Here is an 18,027-nt window from a genome sequence, read left to right as displayed (position 1 = left end):
ATTGCTCTATGATGATTTTAATAGAAGGAGTTTTTAAAGTGTAGGCGTGGTGCAAATGATTTTAACAGCTGCATTCTTAGTCAGAAAAATAGCTGCGCAGACCTGCCTTAGCCATTAAAGCCACCTGGTTATACCGCTACAGAACAGCACGTACAGGACTTTGTTCTTAACCACGCTTGGCCAGAGGTCTTCTTGGCTCCTCATCAAGCTTCTAGCGTCTGTCAATAATCATTAGCTTGTGGAGGCTACAGCAAATACTTTCAAATGTGTTTTGACTTACATGCTATACACAGTAGCTTATTTATAAAGGTGAGCCCATGCCGTCCCAAACATGAACTGCTATGTAAATTTTGAAAGGAATCCATTTCTCCCCTCTCTCTTAGGCTCAGTATGAGAACCCTCCTCATATCTACGCTCTAGCTGATAACATGTATAGAAACATGATGATCGATCGAGAGAACCAGTGTGTTATTATCAGGTAAGAGAAACTTTAACTCTGAACATATGTGTAAACGTAATTTACTGTAACGTAGGTGCTTTTAGTTACAAGAATCTTGTGTGTGCATTTCATTATTTAGCTGAAATATTTACGTATTATTCTGATCAATTCATGAAATGGAGAAAAGCCTTCAGATGGATATTTTTCATTTATATTAGCTTGAATTAGGCTGCAATTGAATGTATTATTTGTTTATCATTTACTATTCATTTTGTTTTTAAGTCTGGTCTACTTTTGGTTGCATATCATCTTGCTGTTTGGAATTGTTAAACTCTGTTAAATTGTACATTCAGATGTTCAGGTGTTTTCTCCTGTTTGTTTATGTGTGACGTAGGAAGGGTGTGACATACAATTAGGTTTGGTATGACATCTATGGAGACATTGTAATGGGAGAGTCACTGTGCTGTCAGAGTGAATAGGTCATCATTAATGCTTTGCTTATACCAGCAAGGTTGTATGGTTGAAATGCAGTTGGATAGAACGGATTCAACAAGCCCGGCAACCTCGGCAGTGCCCTTTTAAATGTGCATTTCACTAATAATTTGTGTGAATAACTTTCATCCCTTTTGATGAAATAACAATAGACAAAGTCATTTTATATCCTTTGTTCTTTTTGTATATTATTTTATCCAGGATGAAAGAGACGCACAGCACAAGAGCTTTTGTAACCTGCACTTCCTGCTTGAGCACAGGAAATGCTCTTGTAGGGAACATCTGCTACTGTAAATAGGAGGAAACTCCACTGAATAGTCATTTGTGATTGGTGTAATATTGCGGGGGGCTCTTCCTTTTGGAGAGAGCAATCAGAGCGCTAAAGTCTGACTCATCTTAACCAAAACATGAGTCAACGAGGCAAACGAATTTCTTGATTGGAGAGCCACAGGGGACATTATGAGTTAATTTGAGTGTCAAGTGAACACTGATTCTGTAGTGCTTTTAATATTATGCTGTTTGTTTGAGCTGTCCAACATGTCAACTTATGGCTCAACCAGTGGTGTATGTTTTGGGGCTAGGATATGTCTAGGAAATGGCAAGGAGTTGACTCCATTGGTATGAACTTTGAGAAAATGGCTCTTGCCTTTGGCACTGCTAGCATTGCCATTTAAGAAAGGTTTGGGAAATCTTGCTTACCCTTAGTTTAAGAAAACATTTAATTTAAATGAAATGTCAGAATTCACCCCGCAGCGTTATGGCATATGGATAAACATGGTGAAGGAGGGCAAGCTGCAGAAAGGGAGATTTTCACTGCTGAGCCTGAGATCTTTCTGTTAGATCTCTTGATCGCCTGTGGGCTAGATGGTGACTGTAGTGCTTACTTCATAGTAAGTGGCTTCAGTTTCAGCGTTTTTCTCACCCGTTTGTTTATATAGCGAGAAAGCTGCTTCCAGTTCAGTCAGACCGCATAAAGAGACTGGAAGTGGAATTGTGATGACCCAGATTAGTAAACAAAACCTTCCATGAAATTGCTGCCCAGGCATCCTGTGGTCAAGCTGTATTTTGGTTAGGACAGGCACAGGTTTTTCTAAAAACTATTATGCACGAAGGACCGTTGCTTTTTACATGGCCAGCAACTTTTCAGAAGTTCGTTTTTAAATGCCCCTTGTGTTTACCAAAAACACAGTAATGTAGTGAAGTATTATTACTATCTGAAATTTTCTATAAAAAAAAAATACAAAATATATATTTGTGTAAACCATGATGTATTTTTTCGAGATTCATTAATAATTTTAACCAACCGTCTATTTGAAATTTGAGATTTGAAGTCACTTATAAATAATACATTCATAAATAAATTCATTGACATTGAATAAATTCAATGTATTCTAAAACTTACTGACCCCTAACTTTAGTGTATATTGCCAAAAGTGTAGGATTGTGATTTCATTGTTCATAGTGGCGTAATGGCGCAGACTTGTTTGGCGAAAACAAGAAGGAAGGAAGGATGTAGCAGAATCTGTTGTATTAAAATATCCTCTCTTCCCCGAAAGAGGAAGCCATTTACTAATTACTGAATAAATTAGACTTTGCGTGTGCTAAAGGACAGAATTAACTGATCACTTTGTCATCTTGTTATGGCAGCGCTGTGGACTGTACAGTATGACAGACAAAAGAATTCACACTCACCGGTGTGACCCAGTGCTGTATTTGCTGAGCTGATGTTTCTGCTGCTGAATAATAAGTCTCATGACTCGTCACTTACTGAATGAGGCTGAATGACTGACGCATCTCTCTTTCTTTCTTTTTGTGCCCATTTTTGGTCTGCAAATGTACGTAGGAAGTTAAAAATGAGCATTACAGCATACAAATTATAAAACCCCCAAAGACGTGTTTAAAAATAGCCACGGACAATTAATCTAAGTAGACTGAGTGTACAATGTACAATAACAGTGTGTTCCCAGGGCTTTCATCGCCTGTAGACGAACAGGGACATTTCCTTTAAGGTGGAAAGCCTATAAACTCGCAAAACAAAGGAATGAGAACCACATGGCAGGCTTAAGCTCCTGTAAGAACTCTTGGAGCCAACATGAGAAGTTTTTCTGCATGTATGGCGAGACTCTCACGATAGGATAAAGTGACTTTAAAGGTGTGTAGTAGCGCTGCTGTGTGATGTAATGGACTTCTTACTGCTGACCCAAGCTTCCTTTTAATGGGCCACAGCTGTGCCTTCTCAAAATGGCAATTCTGACATTGGTAATAGAAGAAATACTGAAAAATAAAGCGGCTTCTTCTGTCATCGTCTGCCAAACCACATACATCTTTATGCTTATGGCCCTGCCAAAGGCAAAGGGCAGGCAGAAAGATGCAAGCAGAGGGTAAAACAACTGAAGAAAAGAAATAGAACAGTTATGACACAGGATTAATGACTGACATTTTTATTTGCTTTAATATTTTTATTTTAAGCTTTTAGTACATTTTCTTTCCCTGTTGGCTGTATGTATGCGTACATATACCATACACTGTTATTCAAAAGTTGTTTTTGTTTTTTTTTTTTTAACAAATTTAATTTATTTTATTTTCCAATCATCATGTAATCCTAAGTTATTGTTTCCATAAAAAATTAAGCAGCACTGCTTTGGACACTTATAATTAGAAATGTCTCTTGAGCTCCAAATCAGTGGATCATTGAACTGACTTTAATAGCTGCTGACAATTTTACATTGCCATCATAGGAATAAATTATATCCTCACATATATTAAAACAAAAGATTGCTATAGTAAAAATGTAATAATATTTCACAATATTGCAGTTTTTACTGTATTCTTGATTAAGAAATGCAGCCTTGAAGAGGAAACATTCGCTGTTCGGACAGTGCAGATGTACACACATGATTCCATGAGAGAAATACTGATTACTATCAACATAAACTAACCTTTTGTTCTGTGTGTCGTCTGATTCAAACTCAGCCCTTTCACTATGTAAATAAGCATGTGCTCCTATTACCGAGCCACATATTACAGACTATAGCTCACTGTGGACAAATATAGAAACATATTTAGTTAATTAAAGGAATTCCCCCCTCACCAGCACCATTATGCTCGATCTGTATTAATTGAGGATAAGAATCTGCTAAACCCTCTCTGACCTTCTTAAAAGCTTGCAGAGCAGATTTTAGTGTTTGGCTTTGGGGTCGCACGGGGGGCTTTTTTTGCTTGTTAACACCCTCTTGTTCTTGGTTTTTATAGGAAAATTTGAGTCTGGGTTTTAATATGATAAAAATATAATATGATTTGACTGGAGAAACATTAAATTCGGTTGGTATCATTTTGTAAGAATCATTGTTGTCACTACTATGACCTAACATACATATCATTTTTGAAAGTTTGGGATCAGTAAGATTTTTTTACCAAGACTTCATTTATTTCTCTAAAAATTTTATAATATTGTGAAAAAATTTGCTCTATTATGGAACATTTAAGTTTGAGACCAATTCTCACTTTTAGCTAGTTGCTAAAATTAGCATTATTATTACTAGCATGTTGTTTTTTTATTAGCACGTTTAAAACGCGTATTAATTAACTTATTCTGCCCCACATTTTAGATCCCTTAATCCTGTCACATCCCTAAACCTACCTTACTAACAATCAATCAATCATAGTTAATAGTTAATTAATAGTGAGAATTGGTCTTCTCACTGAAATGACAACATATTTTTGTTTAATGTTTCTGTGCATTTTTTACATTTATTTAAGAATGAGCTTAACATTGACCATCTGTTTTTGTTTGTTTTCTTGTCAGCGGTGAGAGCGGAGCAGGGAAGACGGTAGCAGCGAAGTACATCATGGGCTACATCTCCAAAGTTTCAGGTGGAGGTCCCAGAGTTCAGGTGGGTTGTACAGAACAAGACAAATGTCCCCGTCCCTGATAACATTCCCGAGATTGTTTCTGACAGTTAGTGTTAAACAATCCTGATCCATGTTGAAGTTTGCTTCATCTGACATTATTCTTCTTCCCCCATCTCTTACAATCTTTCTTTCATCCCCTAAACCCCACCAGCAGCCATCTGTCTCCCACAATCCCCTTCTGATCTGTTCTGTATCCCCTCTTAGCCCCTTCAGGAGCCATGTGAGTGAGCTCAGAGTCAGAGGACTGACACTTGTTGCTTGTTGTTAATCTGATTGAGTTAACCATTTGTTAATGCATATATAAAAATATTCTATCATTCTGTTATGCTTTAATTTTCACTTAAAATCTTATGCAAAATTTATGTAAATTTTACCTGATTTTGCTTTAATGACAATATTACTCAAGCTGCATGTTATTGTCTAATCTACCAGGTAAAATATCTAAACATGATCCATAATCTATGGCTAATTACTTAATTTATTGAATATTTTAAAGCCTTATTTTTGTTTGTAAGTAATCACACTCAATTAAATTACATTTTGAATCACAAAAATTTAGTGTGAATATTTTAATCAGACAAAGAAAATCCATGTTGAAATGATTCGCTGTGTGCTACATCTAATAGTTTTAATAGTGAACAGGCTGTGACTTGTGTTTTGAGGAGTATGTTTAATGGCGTCTTGAACAAAGTAGAGTATTGTGGTACAACAGAAAGTCTCTCTGCTCGGCCTGCTCTGCTGTGTCTGTGCTTTGTCTGATCTCTCGAATGTCACAGTGCCTCATGATCATATGACCATCACTGCTGAATGGTACATCCTGATTTTTTGGTGTCTTGCTCATCTGCCTCATGTTTTTTATCTCTCTGTGTAGCTTCTTTTTTTTTTTTTTTTTTTATCTGTGGTCCACACAGAAGTTGGTACCCTTTCTCTGTCCATATGCAAATAATTTTTTTCTGGTGTTGCAAATGCAAACAAGCCCTCAGCTGTAATTTGTTTACATCAGTAATATGACTTTTCATTTCAGATTTCTTTAAAATATCATTGCAATTTGTATTTTTGATTAAAGACTTGAAGATTGTACATGTGATGTCATAAACCGTGATGGTATTGGATATACCAGAACCTCTGCATTTCTCAGTAGCTCAAAGCAGGCAACGTTATGCAAATTCTGTGTGGAATGTGCACTCATACTAAAATATGTGGGGGTGGGGCTGAATTCAACTCAATTAGGTCACTTTTAGACACTGGGATGATCAATTTGAGCTGAATTCACTCTACGAGATGGGTGATACCTACTAATTTCATTTCATCAGTTACAGATCAACATACGTTCTGTACTTATAATCCTCCACAGTATGCAAAACATCAATTTAACTCTTAATCCCTCTATTTTTCATGTTTATATCCACACAGCATGTCAAAGACATAATTCTGCAGTCCAACCCTCTTCTGGAGGCCTTCGGGAATGCTAAGACAGTGAGGAACAACAACTCCAGTCGATTTGTAAGCTCCGGTGATCCTCCCATGTTTTATTGAAGAATACACACAGTATATGTCTTGTTTTGAGCTGCATCTTGTCCTCAGGATGATTTTTAAGAGAAACACAGTTGCAGTAGATCCAACAAAAACAGGGTGATCCAGTAAAAAAAACTGTTTTGCCACTGCAATAAGAACATTTGATAAATATGATGTTATCGTAAGGCTTTGGCCTAAATGTGGTGAGAACTGCCCTTAAAAATACTCACAGGCCAATGTAGCCATTACAAAATATGTTGTACGCTACATTTAGTTGCAGTTCTGCTTCATTATGCTCAGACATTTCAGTCTTGTTTTTGTTCTCTTGAGATTGATGTAATTTTATTGTAAGAAGAATCAATCAATCAATCACTGAACAGTATCAAACAGAAGAATAGAGTGATAGTAATGTATAATGATAAAATTAAACGCTTAAACTCTGGCCAGATGAACCAGCAAGTAATTTCCAGTTTCATTTTCAACGCAGCTATGTCAGATTGTGTATAGTACTTTGTGTGTGTGTGTGTCTGGTTCCTGTGATCTGTCCACGGGGCTCGTCTAGGTGTTCTGGTCTCCAATGAAGGTCATCTCTTGGTGCTAATCTACCATCTGATCTCATTATGAACTGAGAAGCAGAATAAGAAAGAAACAGACTAATATTAGCATAGATGCCATTCTTTTTACAATGCTAAATTGCTAAATAAGAAAATGATCTGCCGCCCACAGATGATTTTTTTTTTTTTCTAGGTTTTATCAAACGGACAGAATTTTGAAAATGCAGCAGCCGTGGAGGAATTTAATGTGATAAGAGATTGCTCAACTTTTGAGGAGCTAAACCATTCAGGGCTTTATAAGTAATTAGCAAGATTTTAAAATCTATCCAATGTTTGAAAGGGAGCAAGTCTGCAGAACAACCACTCAATAAAGCATTACAATAATCTAACCTCAAGGTCATAAATGCATGAATTAACGTTTATGAATTTTGACGTTGAGAGCGTAGGTCAGATGGAAAAACATCTCAAAATGCATTCCATTATTTCTTGGCTTTACACTGGTCAAAATGGATTATGTAGTGGATGAAAAAGCATCTAGATTAATTCAGGGGTCCTACAAGGGCTGGTAATATCGTTCCAGGTTTATCTCTGGATAAGTTTGGTAACTGTAGACCGCTGCAGCACACATAAACAAACAGAAAGAGTCACATAAATGATAGTGAAGAATGTGTGTGTGTGTGTGTCAAAGAACCTATTTCCTCTTGTTTTTGGTTCTGGGCATACACATCCACCTGCAGTACATCGTGTCTGTGCCTTTTTAACATTCATCTTCCCTGACAGGGGAAATACTTTGAGATTCAGTTCAGTTCCGGCGGTGAGCCAGATGGTGGGAAGATCTCCAACTTCCTTTTGGAAAAATCACGCGTGGTGATGCGAAATCCTGGAGAGAGGAGCTTCCACATCTTCTACCAGGTGAGATTGAGGACACAAGGTTGGCTTCCTTTCTCAAAAGATGTCATTGTGACCATCAGTAGCATAAGAGCAGCCCGTTATGAGGAAAAATTGAATGAATAACCACAGTAAAATTCAGGAAAGGGAAAATGGAGCCATTTGGCTCTGAAAAGCAGGTCACGTTGTTCTGAGTTTACCACTTGAGTTTTTTGGAAGAGGCAGAGTCCGTCTGACCTTCTTCTTAACGAGGCCTTCTCACCACTGTTTCTCCTTTGCAAGTTTGGAGAGTTTGAGAGTTTTCCTATGGTTACGTTTATTTAGGACTTTTTGTTTTTGGGGTTTTGTCAACTGTGGACACTTTTGGCCCTGCAGACTTTTAAAAAATAAACACTCCTAAAACACTTTTCACACTCTCACTAGTTTGTTTCATTTGTCTTCTAACATTGTCCAGGAGAATTTTACCTTTTTTCCCCCAGAAAGTCATAAATTCACACCGCATTGTCATTTCCTCCACATCTTAAATTTTGATTTATATAGCAGAGTTTTGTAGTGAAAATGACAGCGGTGGAAATTACATTTGAAAACATGTCTTTGGATTGCCAAGAGTGATCTCAGAAGTCCCTAGCTCAATATGGATGCATTTATTTGATAAATATGCCATCAGAAATAATTTGAATGAGCTGATTTGGTTCTTGAGTAACATATAACAATAACAACTTATTGTAGAAACCATCATACATGTTTTCACTATTCTGTAACAGTAATAAAATTAATAAAGGAAAAATAAATAAAATAAGCACAATACTTGCTGAATAATGAATCTTTTCATGAGATGATTTTGCTAATGTTAAGTTTATTTATGGTAACAAAAGGACCATTTTAATGTGACCTTGATATAAAAAATGTGAAAAAAACATTCATTGGGTTTAATAAAAATCAAACCTTTTGACAAAAGAGTTCAACTTTTCTGAAAATATTATATCTTATCTCAGCTAATAGAGGGAGCCAGTGGAGACCAGAAAAGTAGTCTGGGTATCACCAACTTGGATTACTACACTTACCTCAACCAGTCAGGATCCTACAAGGTTGACGATATTAACGACAAGCACGACTTCCAGGAAACCTTGGTAAGCATGATTTGGACAGCTTGATATTTGAAAAAATTTGCCTGTTCAAATATGACAACTATTTTCCATATTTGCAGACACTGTTGTTGTAACATCCCTCTCCTCTCTCTGTCTGACCCCAGCATGCCATGGACGTGATTGGTATCTCAGGGATGGACCGCACCCTGGTGCTTCAGATTGTGGCAGGAATTCTTCACCTTGGGAACATCAGCTTCAGGGAAGCAGGGAACTATGCTGCTGTAGAAAACGACGAGTGTATGTACACACACCCACTTTGGTGTCCTCGTTTGAACTGTGTGCTGTAGATTATTTCATTGCATTAACTCATGCTAAACTGTCTTGCCACACCAAATTACCCTCAGAAAATAGAGCTCTGTTCATGCGCCTGGTATCTGCATATTACATCACACCCTAAAATTGCACAGTGAAACGCTGAACTTCCAGCCCACCCCTCTATTTCCTCTCTCTCTCTCTCTCCTTCACTCCAAGTGTCTCAAAGCTCTCAGGTGGAGCAGTGCACTTGAATGACAGAGGCTGTTTGCTGTGGCATAAAGCCATGCTGTGCTGGGAGCAGACGAAGCTAATCTGTGCCTTTCCTGTTCTGCCCTTTCCCAGCCCCCTAACCCCTCTTCCTGTCTGCCGCCAGCGGCTTTCACACATTTAGTGTTGGCTTGCCAATCTAAAAACCACACGCGGCACAACTGCCCAGCCGCCTGCATATAACAAAACCATCTGCAAATAGCTCACACATCCTGGGAAATAAATTCTATAGATAACATCGTCCACTGCGAATCCATATAGTTTATATATTGTAGAGGTCTTTGACTGATACCGTGGGTGTTTTTGAGATCCGTGGACACTCCCAGATCTTTTTATAGTTGCGTTGTTTTGGGAGAGCCGTTAGTGTGCTCTGTTTTACCACACCCGAACGTCTGAATAATCAGCAATACTTAAGCAGCATGATGGACTGCGTCGCTATCAGGACTGAATGAGGGCAGTTTCCTTTTTTAAGGTGTGAGTCAGTGAAGAGGCGGGGTTCAGGACGCAGGATTGTCAGTAACTCGTGTCTCACCCGTGCCTCTCCTCAGAGGAGAACTATTGTTTTGACTACAAGAAAAACCGCACATTAGTCATTTATAATGTACCACTGTTTCCTTAATTGTCCCAAGTTTTATATTATATTATATTTATTATATTGCAGTGTATTGTACTGAATTCAAAGGTTTGGGGATTTTAAGATTTTTTTTTTTTTTTATTATTACTTTGCCATTTTAATATGATTAAAATTATTTAATGATTTAAGGACCTTTTATCATTCATCAATCACTTAATGTTCCAAAGATTTATATTTCAAATAAATGCTTTTCTATCGAAAAATATCCCAATTTGACAAAAACGTTAAGCTCCACAACTTTCTTGAATGATTTCTGAAGGATCTTGTGACATTGAAGACAGGAGTAATGATGCTAAAATCTTTTGCTTTGCATCGCAGGAATTAATTTTACTTAATTCAATTTAACAGTTTTTATACATTTTAATAATATTACAAAATGTAACAGATTTTACTGTTTTGATTTGAATATATGCAGCTTTGGCGAGCATAAAACATTGGTTCTTACCTATTCCCAAATTTCTTACCTATTTCCCCATTTGCTGTATATTACATTTTTCTAATTACTTGTGTATGGCATTGTGTGCATTTATCATTCTGACTCTATCAAACTGTTCTCTCTCCTTCTCATAGTTTTAGCATTTCCTGCCTTCCTGTTGGGCATCGATCAGCATCGTCTTAAAGAAAAACTCACCAGCCGTAAGATGGATGGTAAATGGGGTGGCAAGTCAGAGTCCATAGATGTTACACTGAATGTGGAACAGGCGTGTTTTACTCGTGACGCTCTCTCCAAAGCCTTGCACTCTCGTGTTTTTGACTACCTGGTGGAGGTAAAAGCCATATACACTTATATTCCCTATAAAAAACTAATTATAGAGAAGAAATAAGCACTAAATAATTTCCTTTTTTTTTAGTCAATCAATAAAGCCATGGTTAAGGACCATCAGGAACTGAACATTGGAGTATTGGATATTTATGGCTTTGAGATTTTTCAGGTGGGCATTTAGTTTACTCTTCACTAATAGAATATAGCGTTTTCACTGCAGTTAACAGGATGTGTAGCCATCCAGTCTACCTAATGAGATAAGATGATTGATTTGTAATTGCCTGGATTGATTCTCCTCTGTTGTTGTGAACAGATAACACATTAATAAGCTTGACTAATCTGATAATCTCTTGGTTTAGCATCTGGCATTGAGATCTTTAAGATAACTGCCTGTGTTGTCTTCATAAGAAGGATAAAGCTGGATAAAGCTCTGAAAACAGCTTTCAGCCTTTTTAATTTGATGTTACTACCGCTAAGATCCTAAATTATTGAGCAACTCTGTGTTTTTTATTATGCTATTGATAATAATAACAACTGAATCATTGTCTGTCACGTTCACACCTTCACCAAAGCTTATTTGCAACTTATTTGTTTCTTTTGTCAACACTACTGGTATTATTTGTGGTTCATAGTGAAACCTGGTCTCATAAAAATATGTACCTAAAAATGTTTTCAAACTGTTTTCACATGCCTTACTGCATGTTTCGCTGCAGTAAAAAAAAGGCCCTTGAGTGGTGCTAAAACACAGGTTCACAGGTAAAACACGTGAAGCCTGGCACATTTTTATTATGTTGATATAGTTATGCATTTTGGCAGTTTAAATTTAATCATTTAAATATCCACGGACTGCCACTAAAAGATAATGGTCTATCGTTTTAGAAATATGCTAATATTGAGTTCGCCAAGTAAGAATTCAAAAGGTTTCAAATAAAAAGGTTTCAAATATCCCAGCATATTAATATTGCTTTGAAGTCATAACATGATATTCTTCAAGTAATTGTGCAAAAATCACACTTGACAATTAATCAAAACTCTGTTATTCATTTGAAAAGGAATGAAAGGTGTTTTACTGAAAGGTGAAAGGTGACAGTATTTTTTTTCTGTTTTCACTTGCCATTTAGAAAAATGGATTCGAACAGTTCTGTATCAACTTTGTGAATGAAAAACTGCAGCAGATTTTCATTGAGCTGACTCTGAAAGCTGAGCAGGTAACACTTAATTTCTCCTCTGTGCTTTTTGTTTTTGGTGTGACCTGGATTTGGGTTTTCCATCAGAAAAAGTCCACCTTTCCCTTAACCTAGTTTTAGCGGTGCAGGAAGTATATACTTCTGCTCCACCCTAGTACAGGATCATTCTCGTCATTTTTCTTTTCCTCTCTTCAGGAGGAGTATGTACAGGAAGGAATCCGATGGACTCCCATAGAGTACTTTAACAATAAGATTGTCTGTGACCTCATTGAGAGTAAAGTGGTAAGTTTCACTAACTGCAAATCAAACATCCATCTGTTTGAGAAGTTGGATATGATCTGTTCTGTAAATCAATAAAACTAACATTAGCAAACTAAGTAGATCCATATCCACAAAAGCCTCCTTTCTCTTCCCATGACTGTTTGTCTAATGGCCTCGAACTGCTTGATATGCCTCCAAATTGAATTTGCTTCACTCACAGAGGGACTAGACACACAGAGCCATGAAATTCATAACAAGGGAGAACCTTAACCATCCATGTCAGTGTGACAGCGTGTGAGAAAGTGCTTCTCCGTGTCACTGCTAAAAGCTAATGGTTGTCTGTGAGAAATTTACAAGCTGTTTTCCTTTCGTTGGACTCTCTGACTAAACAAAGACGTCTGAATTTTCTGACAATACGGAGAGCTCAGTGCAATCCGATGGTGTGTGTTTTCATTCAGGTTAATTTTTTTTTTTTTTTTTGCCACTTTTATTTAAAAAAAATAAAGAGCAAAATGCTTCACAGGTCAGAATATAATATAATAGAATATAAATAATGTAAAGAATAAATTAACAAACAAATAAAAAAGTCTTATAAATAAATTAATAAGATGTGTACAAAGCAGTAACAGTCAACATGAGCCAAAATAAAACCCTAACCAAAACAAAAGGAGGAAAAATTAAATTAAATTAAAAGAATAGTAATTCAGTACAATTATTAAGGAAACATAACAGGATGTGTGCAAATGAATAAAAAAAAAAATAGGAATACATTTTACAATATGAATGCATCTCATTTAGATTTTGTGTCCTTTCCCAGAATCCTCCAGGCATAATGAGTATACTGGATGATGTGTGTGCTACAATGCATGCGAAGGGCGAGGGTGCAGATCAAACGATGCTTCAGAAGCTCAGAATGCAGATCAACAATCACGAGCACTTTAACAGCTGGAACCAGGGCTTCATCATTCACCATTACGCTGGCAAGGTATTTACACTGGCAAGACATCACTTTACCCTCCTCCCTGCACTCCTCTGCAGTGTTGTTAAATCATTTTCTTTACCCTTTTTCTCACAGAAATTTCTTTTACTTTTTTTCCGTTCCATTAAGAAACACTGGAGCACTTAGTGTCTTTCCTCCCCAACTCTCTCTGTCTCTCGTTTACACTTTGTTGCCTTGAGGTACTTCAGTATGTGTGGTACCATCCACATGCCCCGTGTTCAATGAGGCGTGCTCTGAAGTGAGGCAGGGGGAGCCCGTCCACTTCCTGCACCATTAGATTTAAAATAAGCATGTTCTGCAGACAAAAGACAACCCATGATTAAATAAAAAAACACACATATTGTTTCTTTTAGCATTTAAAAACCCTAATCAAAAAACATTACAAAATGGAAGAGAAAATGAAAATGAAAAATAATAGGCTAATAATCAATAAAAATAACAATGGCAAACATTTTGTCTTAAATGACTTTTAACAAATATGAATGCATTTATGGGGTACATAGTTCGAAATTGTATTGTGAGTGCAAAGTATACATAATTATACTAAATATAAAAGTAAGGTCCAGATCAAAATGAAATATCAGTCCTAAAATATTTTATTCATTTATGAGGTTTAAATACTTTCCAGCATACAAAGACTGTATGCATGATGGAAATGAAGTTGTTGGTTGAGCTGACATTGATCTATTGGCTCAGCTGTGACTCAAAGAATGACTTGTGTTTCTAACCCTGTCCAGAAAACACTACTGTTTAACTGATCTGTTGCGTGTCTCTCCAGGTGTCTTATGATGCAGAGGGTTTCTGTGAGAGAAACAGAGATGTGCTTTTCACTGACCTGATCGAGCTGATGCAGAGTAGTGAAATGTAAGTGTCACTTCTCCGTCTTAAAAGTCAACCAGTCTGTGATCTCATCCAACAGCTGCTTGTAACAGACTGTCAGATTGCTTGAAGATCTTAATATATGTAAATCATGGTTATAATCAGGCCAGCTGAAGGGCCCACAATAGAAGTGTGCAGGGGATTATCATTGTTTCTGAGCTCAAAAGCCCCTCTGTCGTTCTTATGGGCCTCTTTTGGGCTCCAATAGCCATCTGTGCAAGCCGTCTCCTCCCTCAGCCCTTTGTGAAGCCTTCTGGGGGTCCGCTTTCAGACAGCATTCAGACACGTGGTGTAAAGTAAAGTTCACACCGGCCAGCAAATCCTTTACGCAGAACAGAAAAGAGAAAAGTCTTGAATTCGGGGAAAAGCAGGGATTCCTGTCTTTCTGCATGTCCACTCTCTGACCATTTAACTCTATGAAGAGCTTTCTGTTTATGGTGACACAACTTTAACATAAAGTATAATTTTGACTTCTGCATTTAAACCTGTAATGTGTTACAGATACTGCAGAGAGGACTTAACTTATTATTTAACTTATACATTCCTTTATGAGATTTTCTGAATATTAAAATAATGTACAGATCCTACAAGGAAACCAATAATGTGTATCAGCAATAGCATTCAATTTATTGCTGTATGCTGAATCATAGTAAGTCCAGTGGGGCAAATGGATAGTGAGCACCACAGATAAAAAAAAAAACATGGGTATTCAGACTGTCTGTTAAACTCAGTATTTCTTCTGCTGTATTCTTCTCTATTTCTGCCAACCCCAAATCATTCCTTTATGGTTTGATTCTTTTTATTAGACCTTTTATCCGTGCCCTGTTCCCAGAAAACCTCAATGCTGAGAAAAAAGGCAGACCCACTACTGCAGGGAGTAAAATCAAGGTGAGTTTAGGTTGCAAGTTCTCTGATCCTCCGTAGGTTCTATCTGTTTCTTCTTATATACTGTAGTGTAATGATAACCAAATTCCATATTCCGGTTATCTAACTATCTATGTATATTGTATGTGTGTATCTGTGTAAGGTGTTTTAGCTCTTCTACGTCCTCATATTCTCTGTAATGACAGAAACAAGCCAACGATCTGGTGAGCACCCTGATGAAGTGTACACCTCACTACATCCGCTGCATCAAACCCAATGAGACAAAGAAGCCCAAAGACTGGGAGGAGAGCAGGTGAGAGTCTACACTCACAGAAAAATTTCCTGAACATTATTAACAGAGATATTGATTTAGCATTATTTTATACATTTTGTGTAAGTGGCCATTATTAATGTTAAAGCAAAAAACAAAATCAATGGTTTGATTGCAAAACATCTAAGTAGCTTCTGTCCTTTTAATGTGCCATCTGAGCTTGTCGTTCGTAAGTCTGGAGAAAACTGCTGAGAAAAATTTTAAAACAAGATCTAACCATTAATCTAGTCTCCAGGGTCACATGATCCTTCAGAAATCATTTCAATATGCTGAAGCGGTGTTCAAGAATCACTAAAACAGTTTTTTGTGAATTCTTTGATGAATAGAAATTTCTTAATTCTAAATTTTGCAACATGGTAAATGTATTTTTGATCAATTTAATGTATCCTTGACGGATTGATGTTTCAATTTCTTTAAAATGCTTTTGTACATCAAATGAAAGTAGAGATAAAAGAATTCTAATTTTATTTCTCGGCATGGGTGTCCTTTGTCTCGACAGTTGTTTCACCTTTTTTTTTTTTTTTTTTTTTTTTTTTTTTTTTTGCTTACTTTTCCTGCCTTTTTCCTCTGTTACCAGTGTTTTTGGAATGAAATGTGGAATGAAATGTTCTGATCCGGTTTATGTATTGTTCAGACTCTAATGGTCTTCCTGTTATGAGAGTTAGTGAGCATTGTTCATGTTACGCAGTATAATTAGCACCTAATTTCATTCTCAGGATGTGTGTCCAAAAGATTTGCATTTATTTAGTCGTTTAGTTTGGAAAGACTGATGGGGAAAGTACCAGAAATGACTTGTTTGTTTAAAAAATTGCAACAACCTGAGAAGAATTTCTCTAAAGGGGGTTTCTGAGTTTTTGCTGTAAATATTAACCTTCCTTCCTTCCTTCCTTGCTTCCTTGCTTCTCTCCTCCTTCTCTCTAGAGTGAAACACCAGGTGGAGTATCTGGGTCTGAAGGAGAATATAAGAGTAAGGCGTGCCGGCTATGCCTATAGAAGAATCTTCCGTAAGTTTTTGAACAGGTAAATAAAAAAGTTTCAAATTCATCCTCAAAGCCTCAAAGCTCCTCATAGAACATGATGGAATGAGAGCACATGGTCACATCTGGTGTTACAATTTCATCATCCACATTTTCACATGAAACAGAAAGAGAAGGAAGAGAGCTGCTAGTGTATGTTATGGTACTTTCATGTTGATGAATTTTGGTTCATCTTTTGTTGTGAAGAACGCAGTTTTCTCTGTGCATTCTTCATCTCAATGTTCTTTGAACAGACTTCATTGTGTTAGTTTAAGTGTGTAATTCTTCTATTATGACACCAATTACTTTGCATGCTTCATTGGGTTATTAACATTTTACATGAAAGTAAAAACGGATTCATCCTTTGGTGTGTTAATAGTAAATGTCTTATTGGTTTTAGAGTTACTTTTTTACTCCACCCTGCCTGTGTTTATCTTGCACACACACACACACTTCATGCAGTTTATTTACACAGGGTTCCACTTCAGAAGACGTTCAACTAACCTCTTTCTACAGGTTACATGAATGAAAATGCATACTTTACTCCGATGTATGATTTCATTCTCCAAATGATGATCTCTCTCAGGTATGCCATTTTGACGAAGGAGTCATGGCCAACATGGCACGGGGATGAGAAGCAGGGTGTGCTGCATCTCCTGCGCTCCGTAAACATGGATCAAGACCAGTATCAGCTCGGACATTCCAAAATCTTCATCAAAGCTCCTGAGTCGGTAAGACCTGACAAGTTTGGACAAGTTCATTAAAATCTTTCAGCTATAAAATACCAAGTCTGTTTCAGTAAGTTATTTAAAACAAAATATATGCTACACTTTGAAGAGTCAGTTGCATTCCAGCTCTTCCATATTCACATATGCATTTCAATGAAAGTGAAAGTGTTTTTTTTTTTTTTTTTAAGTTTGCTGATACTTTTTAAAATGCACCATTGCTCTAAAAAACATTAGCAACAAGATACACCAGAAACAACTGGCACAAACTGCAGCATGTAGAAAATTGCTTCTTGCTTTGGTCTAGATTTAACATTTCAGTTGTGCTGTAACGGCAGGAGAGTGGTGAAGTGTAAAAGTCAGCCTTTGTCTCGCAGACATCAGCTCAGCTCATAGTGGTGATGAATAGTGGGCAGTCAGCAAGAAAGGAGGAGGGACACTGGGCTGGTCCCACGTCAGCACTGTTAGGTCAACATTACTCTGGATCTGATGCACAACTGCAGTGCTGTGGTACAGCTGCTTCTGTTATGTCCAAGACAGCTTTGCTTTTTCCACTGCGCTTTTTTTTTTTTTTGGATTGCTTATGAAAGCACTGCTTGTGGATGTGCTGTGATCTCACTGTTGACATTTAAATGTACACGCGTATACATAGACCCACAGAATAAGGCTCTGTGGCTCGGCATGAATGCAGCAGATTATCCAGAGATGTGTGACTTTGCCATATAGGTGTTAAAACGTGGCTTTTTCTCTCTCTCTCTGTGTGAGTGTGTAATATTAAATATGGGAGAGCCCAGATTTGAGCTGCCCAGCCTCTCAAAAGAAAGCTCCTTCTGAGATAAGGTGCTGACACAGAGTAATTAGTTCATAACTGCAAGAATTTCTTTAGTGAGAAAGAGA

General features: G+C 37.1%; 1 protein-coding gene across 6 annotated transcripts in view; it reads left to right on the top strand.

The window, feature by feature from the left end:
• Positions 1 to 18,027, top strand: part of myo1ea (myosin IEa) — a 41,785-nt gene that overhangs the window by 16,007 nt on the left and 7,751 nt on the right. For all 6 annotated transcript variants that reach the window (XM_043243639.1, XM_043243637.1, XM_043243640.1 and 3 more), the window contains exons 4-19: positions 384 to 478; positions 4,737 to 4,824; positions 6,257 to 6,346; positions 7,693 to 7,824; positions 8,796 to 8,930; positions 9,053 to 9,185; positions 10,675 to 10,871; positions 10,956 to 11,036; positions 11,989 to 12,075; positions 12,250 to 12,336; positions 13,133 to 13,300; positions 14,094 to 14,179; positions 15,001 to 15,082; positions 15,265 to 15,371; positions 16,311 to 16,409; positions 16,992 to 17,136. In XM_043243639.1, the coding sequence (XP_043099574.1) occupies positions 384 to 478; positions 4,737 to 4,824; positions 6,257 to 6,346; positions 7,693 to 7,824; positions 8,796 to 8,930; positions 9,053 to 9,185; positions 10,675 to 10,871; positions 10,956 to 11,036; positions 11,989 to 12,075; positions 12,250 to 12,336; positions 13,133 to 13,300; positions 14,094 to 14,179; positions 15,001 to 15,082; positions 15,265 to 15,371; positions 16,311 to 16,409; positions 16,992 to 17,136 (1,812 nt within the window). The remainder of the gene's footprint in view (positions 1 to 383; positions 479 to 4,736; positions 4,825 to 6,256; positions 6,347 to 7,692; positions 7,825 to 8,795; positions 8,931 to 9,052; positions 9,186 to 10,674; positions 10,872 to 10,955; positions 11,037 to 11,988; positions 12,076 to 12,249; positions 12,337 to 13,132; positions 13,301 to 14,093; positions 14,180 to 15,000; positions 15,083 to 15,264; positions 15,372 to 16,310; positions 16,410 to 16,991; positions 17,137 to 18,027) is intronic.

The sequence above is a fragment of the Puntigrus tetrazona genome, chromosome 7 (assembly GCF_018831695.1).
Source record: "Puntigrus tetrazona isolate hp1 chromosome 7, ASM1883169v1, whole genome shotgun sequence".
NCBI classification, from domain to species: domain Eukaryota; kingdom Metazoa; phylum Chordata; class Actinopteri; order Cypriniformes; family Cyprinidae; genus Puntigrus; species Puntigrus tetrazona.
This window is presented reverse-complemented; position numbering and strand designations above follow the sequence as displayed.